The following is a 9,756-nucleotide window of genomic DNA, read 5'->3' as shown; positions in this document are numbered from 1 at the left end:
AAATTTAAACATTTAAAAATGCAAAAAAAAAAAAAAAAAAAAAAAAAAAAAAACTAAATTGAAATGAGATAAACACCGTAGAGACTAAAATTGTATTTTAAAAAATTAAAAAAGAAACAAGCTATTTAAAATGGTCTAATCATTTAAAAATAGAAATAATAATAATAAATTGAAATGACATTCAAAATGTAGAGATTAAGATTGTATTTTAAAAAATTAAAAAAGAAACAAGCTATTTAAAATGGTCTATTTTAAATTATGTAACAGAAAATTAGTGTTCCTTTTTTCTTTTTAAGAACACGAATAAAATTAGATTTAGATTTTGACTACATAATTATTTTTAAATTAATTAACGTCAATTTCTAAAATTTAATATTCAATTATTTAAAAAAATAAAAGTTAAAAATGTAAATATTAAAACATAATAGAACGAATTGAAGGCACCATCAGCCTTCAGAGTTCACACAAGGCGGGAGGCAATTATATCAAAAGAACTTCACTTTCCTTGGAGCATTCCATTGGAAGGCACCACCAAACTCTGACAATGGAAACCGAAGACGAAGGGTTCGAAGATTGGGACGCTGATTTCTTGGACCAACTCATCCAAGTCGAAGAGCTTGCTATCTCCTCCACCGCCAACAATCACATTCCCATTCCGATTTCGATTCCGAGTTCTTCTTCTACCTACTTCCCCCTGCCGCCGCCGCAACCGGAACCGGAACCGCAACCGCAACATTTGGTGGAAGTGTTTCATGACCGTCCCATTTCTTATTCGCCTCCTCGAGAACTCTCTCAGCGGGCCACAGGTTTACGTTCTCACGCCATTCGCTTGCCCAATGGCTTCGGCGAATACGGTCCTTCTTCCTCCGCGCTTGCTCCGTGCTTGCATCGCCCCGATGCTGCAAAAGAACTTGAAATTTATGATTTGAAGGTTAGTGAATGTATTCGAGACTACTAGCATCATGTTTCTTATGCTAATTTATTGTGGCATGGTCTTTTAAGGGAGTGCTTAAAGTTAAAGCTAGGTTTCGAATCGTCTGAGTTGCATTTTCTTTGTTCGTTGCTACTCTAAATATCTGCAAAACTGCGGCGTCTTATTCTACTAGAATCAAGGTGACATAGAGAATGGTGTGAGAGTAAAGGAGACGTACTTGGATTAGTTTAACGGATCTCCCTGTGTTTCGAGTCTTCTTAGTTAGTGCTTATCCGCGCCAATTTTTTTGTTACTGCTTTAGAGCATTGCATTTTGATCAGTTTATCCTTTTCAGTTTCGCATTCTTTCCTCAATCAAACGCGATAGTTCTTGCGCGGAATTATTTAAGATTTTCTCATAATAAGGATATTTCTCTCTGTGGATCGTATTCTCGTTTAAGTTCTTTTGGTTGACGCAAACTTTAGACATTTTAATATCACGTGGCCTTGTTTCTGCAAAGAATATTTGAAATATATTTTGTTTTTATCTTTTATTCTTGTGGTGATCAGAGATGTCCATTTCTAATGTTGGTAATAATAAGCCTTAAGTTTGATTGAGGTATTCGTATAATTGTGTGCATAATGAGAAGAGGGAGTTTTTGAAATTTATCGCAAGTTTTGATGGTTTGTGGTGATTGGTGACAGAGGGAGCTAGGGCGCGTCTCAAAGCAACTTAAGGACTTGGTATGTTCATTTTTTATTTAGCTTTTGTTATTATATTTTGTTTTCAATTGTACTATGCAATAATAAAATGATCATTTCTCGTTGTCTTTTTACTTCTCTAAGCAAGAAAGACTGCATGAAATTTTTTCCCTCCATTTTTTATGAGCAAAAAATTAATAATCGATATTTTTAGCCAGCCGTAGGTTACCTTGCCACCTAGACCCCCTAAAACTGATTCTAAAATTAAGCAAATAAATTATCTTAGAAGACTAGCTGTTTCATTTGTGATTTTATCTCGGCATTTCAAACAAATAGAGGAAACATTTGATCATTGATGGACTGGTTGCCGTTTGCATGATTTTCTTCTGAATAGATTGTTTACTTCCTTGATTTGGAGATTAATATCATATAATCTTGATGAAACTCTGTTTATTAAGTAGTTTAAGTGCCAATTATTCCGTTTGTAACAATGATATGTATTTAGAAATTTAGGTTTTTATCTAATTAAAAGAACTTGTGAATGCTTTCAGGAACAAGAGTGTGTTGAACTCAGGAAGAAAAGAGACAAAAATGAGGAGCAACTTAAAGTTGTCTCTTCCAATAAGGATGAGCAATATATTGGACGTTGTGTTTCAGAAAGTACAGATTTGTGAGTAAAATTGTCAATTTTGGAAAATGTTACAGTTTTGGGCTGCAGTGGCTTGTAGTCACTATTTTGTTAGACAACCCAACGGTTCAAATATCAAAGTTTACCAACATTACCATTAAGTATAGAACGATTTTAAATAAGCTCCTACCCTCTTTTGTAAAACATCATGAAAATTGGTTTCTTAAATCTACTCGCATAAATGAAGCATCACACCTAGAACAAAAATCTTGGGTACTGTATCAATGATTCAACTATATATGAGGTGGCTATGATACACTAATATACGTGTTCCTTCTCTGATTATATTATAGAATACTAGTTGTGCCTGGTTGCATTTACTTCTTCTGGAAAGGGTTACCCGGCTTTTGCTTTTTCTTCGGTGACTCTCTTGCTTGGGTAACCCTTGGTCTTAATTGTACCTTGTTGTTCATTCAGTCCTGGAATGAATTATAGTTTCTTAAGTGCATTTATCTTCTGAAGTTTATAGCCAATTCTTATTTTACATCATCAATTAAATCAGGAGAGTGGCAGGGAAAGATGGTGGACGTACTGGCATGAAGAGTGAAGATATTGCTGGTGACCTTGGTGGCCCTCACACTGGTAGTTATAAGGATGAGCTAAATATCATTGACTCATATATTTTATGGTACATACTAACTAAATTTTTTTATTATTTTACTATTTTTGCATCCACAAGTTACTTCTAGGAGGAAAGCCAATGAACAGGTAGGAAAAGCCCATAGTTCTGTTGGAGAGAGAGCCAACGATGATTTACCTGCTTTTGACAAGCTCTCAAAGAAGTTGCAAGTCTTCTGGGTCCCTGAAAGTGACTCTAAGATAGGACAAAATTTGGTTTCAGAATTGCTTTTATCATGTGAAACAGATTTTCGTGTGCTTTTTCACAGCATTAGCACGGAGTTATCCCCTAAATTTTCTGTGGATTTCTTGGGTGGTGATAATTCTTCTGATATAGTGCAGTTTCTTCGGTGTCCAGAAGCTAAAAAAGTATCTAACCTCTACACCACCTTGACTAAGGTATCTTACAGAATTTATCACTACTCCATAGAATGTTATAACATAGCTACTGCTGACATAAAGAAGATGCAAACTTTTTCTTTATTAAATATGGTAAGTGATCTTTTTGCCACCAAGTTGATAGAAATGTTATTGGGAAATAATCAGCAATTAGTTAAGGAGTTTGTTGTAGAAGTTTGGTTATAAATACAATGAGTAGGGAAGGAGCCAGGAGGAAGGTAGACAATATTTGGTGAAATATATTAGGGTTTGAGAGTATTCTCAAGATTGGGAGGGTCTAAGTACCTCAAACACTTTGTTTATCTTGTAATTATCTTATCTTTTATAGCTTAATTCAGGTTCTATCACAAGTTTTTGTGGTTAATCCAGAATTGAATTGTTATCATGTTACTGAGGGTAATATGCCCAAAGTAGGTATTATTGTTTACAAGCTTTCAATATGGGGGGTCACGAGGACTGGGAGAACTGGCAGAACAATGTCATTTTGTAGTACAATTCAAAGAGAATTGCTATAATCCTAAAATGACAGATAAATATTTAATACGTGAAGGATAACTTTGATGTTTTTGGACTATTAAATTTCATAATCACCATTACGCATTGCATAAATTTCAACTATATTTTTGAAACCAAGTTTAATCATATCTGGATTTTAGGACTGTGATAATTAGTACATGGACAATTGTGAAACTGTCTTCAAAAAGTGTTGACATGTTGAACCAATTTGCTAGCTTGGACATACAGATGCAAATCCATGTCAAAGAAGGAGTTTTAGGGTGCTTCAGTTGTGTACGGGATATGCTTAGAGGACATTAGAACTACTATTTAGAATAAGCTTTTGAGAAATGGAAGTGCCTCTTTCTTCATTTTCCTAATTGACTTGTTTTTTGCTATAATTTTTTTTTAGCAATTCATTTCCTAACCTGTTATATTTGTTAGTGTGCTTTTAAGTAGTCATGTTCCTGTTATTTTAATAAGTTTCTATAATTATTTTCCATCTCTTTGTTTCTGGTTGTAGGTAAGTAATGGAATAGTCAAGATGGAGGCGTTGTTTACTCCGTTGCTTGATCTCTGCAATCTTGACAACGTAAGAGTTGAAGTTTTTCTGGTTACACAAAAGAATTAAAATAAGATTAAAGATTTGAATACTTCTAAATCTGCATTAGGACTAGTACTTCTAAGTCTGCATTAGGACTAGTACTTCTAAGTCTGCATTAGGACTAGTACTTCTAAGTCTGCATTAGGACTAGTACGTCTAAATCTGCACTAGGACTAAGAAAATCAGAGTCTGGAGTTCAAAATTTTTTAACATATGTATGTCGACAAAGAACATTTGCACCAATAGAGGAGCCATGACTAGCAGTTAAATCCATGCCCAAGTTAGTTAGGTTGCAGCAATGCTTTTTTCTTTTCTTTTCTTTCTTTTTTTTTTTTCTTTTTTTATTTGTCCTCTCTCTCTCTCCCCGTCTCCCTCCCTCTATCCTTCACAATAAACAAACATCATTAATCAAGGAAATTACTTGAGGGGGAAAGAGCAACCGATAGTTAAGAGATAACTAGGAAGTTGCAAAAAAACTCTTTCAACTGGCAAAAATAGAAGCAAGGCTATATTATAGAATTAAGGAAAAGATTTACACATAAAACATGTAACAAAAACCACGTTTTCCTTTGAAAGCACATCTACTTTTTATTATATTCAACTGAAATAATGCAAGAAAATTAACTTATAATTGAGCAAGTTCAGTCACCATTAGTAACTTCTGTATTCATAGCACATTTGGGATGATTTCTTCTTAGTCCAGGCCCCAGGTAAGATTATTGACGATTATGATTAATAAGATTGTAGCCTATACAAGGCTGGAATTTCTTGTGGTTTACTTTCCTGTTTAAAAAATGAGTTCCTTTATTTTTGGATGCAGGTTGCGATAGTTCATAGATCTCTGCATATATTGCATATGTTTCTGAAACGCCTCTTGTGGTTGGAGAGGAAATCAGAAAGAAGGTATAGTGCACTCTACTTTGCAACAAGTGTATATTTTAACTCCCTAGAACAATGTGACTAATGTGGGGGTAGAAATTTTCCAGCTCTTTTCCAAATTGGTAGCCAATTAGAAGTTAATATTTTGACTTGATTCTACAACCAACGAGGTTCCTTGCTGATTGATTATTTAGAAAAAGTCGACAGAAATTTATGAAGCAGAAGTATTGTCCATACTACTGCTACATAGATGTTTTTATGTATTTATTTATTTTTTGAATGAGAAACAATTTAATTGATTGATGAAATAGAGGAGAAACAACACTCCAAACATCTGATAAATTACAATAAACCTCTCCAATTGGAGATTAAATGAGATGGGCTGTAATGAGCAAAAGGGTCCATACTCCATAGATGTTAGGCAAGTAATTCTATGCAACGACGTTTTTGTGGTTGAGATGGGAGTTTGGCTGTACTATCAATGAAGCTTCTGAAATTAATTTATATTTCTTGCACTTCTTAACTCCATGTTAATTCTTTTAGTATTTAGTTGGATTGAGGTCTATTATGACTCGTATATATTTGTTGGTGGCATATATCAACGCATTGCATGTCTATATGTGGTTTTATTATTTACAATTGTTACTCTTCTGATTTCTTTATTATCATTCAGGATAAAATATTTTGAGTGATGCTGTATTGTTTAGTGGTCAAGAACTTCCATGTCTTCGATTCTTATGAACTCTGATTTGATCTTTCCAGTGCAATCTGCTCAGGGAAACAGTCATGATTGGGGGACTTGGCTCTAGGAACAATGCTGTGGATTCTCATGGATCACAGAGTGCAGAAGGTGAGGAATTTGCTTTGGCGAACATGGACAAGACATCTCATGGCAGCTGTGCCCCAGCTGGCACTAGACTCCCTGGTGCTGCATTGCTGTGCAAGAACAGAAACTTGAATAAGAATATAAATTTAGTTCCTCAAATAAACTGGGTAGCTTTCTTTGAGGTGATGCATCAGGTTGCTAAGAGACATAGTGCAAAATGTGTGAGAATTGAGGCAGTTTCAGTCATGAATTTGATTCTGATGAGAAATAATACTTATCTGGAGAAGGAGAAGTAAGTTTGTGGTTTTTCTACTCTATATTTCAATATTTTAAATCAGAAACAACTCACATAATTGCTACAGATTTGGCCAGGCACTTCTATTTGATAGTGTAGTGGAGTTTATCAGGAAGGAATCCGGTTCAGCCATACAAAAGCATGGCGTGCGTCTTCTATTCTTGATACTAAACTGTAAGGCTTAATAATTTCAGTTCATTGCCCTAAAAGATTATTTTGGAACTTTGCAAGCTTATGACAATTCTGCTTAATAATTATTTGAGCTTTAAATTAGTAGGAAAAGCTATTCTCCTTTTCGTTCTCCTGAACTTTGAATTTCAAAGTATATTGTATTCAAACTTTGAATTTCGGATGAAATTTTCATTTAGTTTTCAGGTTATTGGTTCCTTTAGTCTTCCCTTGACTTCCCTAAGTGGTCAAAAGGGAAGATAGACTATAGTAGCTATAGAAAGATGTATATTTGCACCAAGTCATGGTAAGAAAGATAATGCATTCGATAAATCTATTAAAAGCACTTCCTTTTTCGTTGAAGAGAGTTGTTCTGTCATTCCATCCAAATGCTCCACAAAGAGGCCCTAATAAGGTGCATCCACATGGTTCGATTGCCATCAGTGAAGGGGTGGCCAGGGAAGGTGTATGTGAGGAGGGTGATAACCTGAACTTCGGAACTGGATCTGGGGTTTGTTTTGAATCAGTCAATTATATTCACCTTATGGGAGAAACTGTAAATGCTTGCTCTCTGGTTGCAGCTAGTGCCAAAACCCTGGCAACTCAGCATTACAGCTGACTTTAAAAGGCTACTTGTAGCCATATTTGTTCAAACTTTTAATCACAGCTCTTATTGCAGTATTTACCTGAACTCAATTTTCCGTTTATGTCCTTCGACCTTCACTTCCTAATAATGTTTGCTTTAATTCAGGTCCCACATTTTTTGTCGTGTTCTGTTCTGGTTGCAAAGAAGCAGAAGCTACTGATGCTGCAGAAGAAAATGTGAGATGTGCAGGAGGTTTCCAGAAATTCAGAACCATCCTTCATAGTTTGGCAGATTGTCTTACATGTTGTGGAAATGGTATTGAGGTATGCTCTCAATTTTTTATTTGGTGAAAAATTGAAGGATAACTTGATCCTATGATAGATAGTCAATAAACTTGGGATTTGAAATCTAAACATGTAGCATTTTAAAAAGGCCACTGCTACGATTGCTTAGCACTTGCTGTGAAAATAAGGAGCTTGTCAGTAATGGTAATTTATTTGTCTTTGTTTTAAGAGTTCGGTTACTCTTGTCATGAAACTGAGGAGGTTGATGAGAAAATTCTTGTGGGAGAGAGAAAGGAGGCGACCACTGGAATTTTCAATAGGTTGTGGCGGAAAAGATCTTGTTAGACCTTTGTGCGCGGAAGAAATCTCTTTTGTTTAGAGACAGGAGACCCACTCTTGCAAAAGCCAGTCCCTGCAGAGTTGTTCTAACCTATTTTCATTCGATTTTTACCATTCCTAGTTTGTCGTCAAGAGGGTTGATGTTAGGAGAGGTGCACTATTTATAACCATCTGTCGTTAGGGCTAAATAATTTGAATTTGCTATTCTAACAAATTCAAATTGTTGTAAATTTTAAGTTAAATTGCAAATTTGGTCCTTATAGTTTGGAGAAAGTTAGACTTTTTTTTTTTTTTTTTTTTTTAAGAGACAATTTCATTGATGAATGAAATTACAAAAAGAGAGGGAAAAGAAATCCCGAACCAAAGGAGTTACAAAAGACATCTTCAAAAGAGAATGAAAGCTATAAGAATGGAATAATTTTGATAATTTGCACCAAGAGATAGCAATATGTACAACATGGTCCATAAAAAAGTCATAGTGCTGAGCTCTGTCATTGAAGAGGTGACTATTATGCTCAATTGTTTGGAGAAAGTTAGACTTTAGTCCCTATGGTTTGATAAAATCCTCACTATGCATGAGAATTTTATAAACTATAGAGGCTATTTATGAGGTTTTATCAAACAATAAGGGTTAAATTCTAACTTTTTCTAGATCATAGGGATTAAATTTGTAATTTTCCCTAAATTTTATAATTGATTATTAGTTTTCGTGATGTATGGAACAAAGGTAATTACCATTATATTATTGTGCTTAGCAACCCACGTGTTTGATGTCAAGTAATATACCTTGTTCTTGCAGGAGTTGAAACTTCGAAGAAACACCATCCTTTTGCTCGCGTTTCTAGCATCGTCTGGGAAAGTTGGGTTTGAGATTCTCATAAGCAACAAGCTGTATACAGAATCAAATTTCCTTGCGTTGATTCTTCAAGTTACGGCTTCAGAAGTTGAACAAGAAAAGACAGTTCCGGAGCCAGTGGAAAATCTCGAGGAAAGGTAATTGATGAGTTTCTACGTTAATTGTAGATATTGCAAGATTCCATAATTCCTCAAGTGCTCATATATTTTCTTGGAACGATGTTAACTGTGTTCTGCAAATATCGTTATCCAGGGCGTTGCTGTTGCGGGAAGTGCTTATACTTCTTAATAGACTTGCATCTCATTCATTATACTCGGGGACAGTGTTGCGAGTGTTGACGAACAGTAGAGACATGGCCAGCCTCGCCATTGATGTAACCAACAAGTTGTGCAGAAAAAACAACAGAAATTGGCAGTTTGACAGCAAGAAAAGAAAGATGAGGGAAACTGAAGTTGTTGAGTTAGCCCAGGTATTTAGGAAAAGACTTCTTTCATATTTGGGAAATAACATACTATAAAAAAGCACTTTTCAGATGCTCTCATTTTACCATGCTGAGACTAACTCATTGGTTTGAAAATTTGTCATCCCATTGGCTTATTTGGGAAATTTTGTAGTTTTTAAGCATGTATATTCTTCAGTAAAAAGCAAAGGGAAAAAACAAACAAACAAACAAACAATTTTTTTTTTTGCCATTTTTTCGGATCTCGTATTCTTTTTTGAATCTGTTCCGGTTTGTACGGATGAAGGATAATCCATCTACTTCATTTCAAGTGAGAAATTACTGAGAATGGCTATCGCATGCTTTGAAGGCATTGCTTGCAGCCGGGGTTAATTCTTTTTTTCTTTCTTTTTCTTTTTCTTTTTCTTTTTCTTTTTTTGGAACAAATTAGCCTATAAGATCAAGGCCAATTTTACCAAGGTAATAATGCAAATTCAAGTGAAGAAATGAAGGCACTGTTTTTTTATAACTATTTGATTGATTGATTTATTTTTTTAGATTAATAGTCCATTTGGATTGACTTAAAAATTATATATTAAGTGGTTGCCGCACTCTAATTTTTCAAAAATGATTTGTATTTTATATTAAACACTGAAATTTTAAACA

General features: G+C 34.7%; 1 protein-coding gene across 1 annotated transcript; it reads left to right on the top strand.

Annotated features, from left to right (window-relative positions):
- Positions 1-457: 457 nt before the first annotated feature.
- LOC120078740 (protein SENSITIVE TO UV 2) lies at positions 458-9,343 on the top strand. The gene is made up of 12 exons (XM_039033048.1): positions 458-931; positions 1,618-1,656; positions 2,166-2,284; positions 2,805-2,884; positions 2,982-3,319; positions 4,338-4,406; positions 5,239-5,321; positions 6,074-6,415; positions 6,486-6,592; positions 7,338-7,495; positions 8,595-8,788; positions 8,904-9,343. Exons 1-12 carry the CDS (start codon positions 545-547, stop codon positions 9,166-9,168), a joined length of 2,181 nt encoding a protein of 726 aa, XP_038888976.1. The 5' UTR covers positions 458-544; the 3' UTR covers positions 9,169-9,343.
- Positions 9,344-9,756: the final 413 nt, after the last annotated feature.

This window comes from Benincasa hispida, chromosome 5, assembly GCF_009727055.1.
Source record: "Benincasa hispida cultivar B227 chromosome 5, ASM972705v1, whole genome shotgun sequence".
NCBI classification, from domain to species: Eukaryota; Viridiplantae; Streptophyta; class Magnoliopsida; order Cucurbitales; family Cucurbitaceae; genus Benincasa; species Benincasa hispida.
Note: the sequence above shows the minus strand (reverse complement) of the source record. Positions and strands in the feature narration are given on the sequence as shown.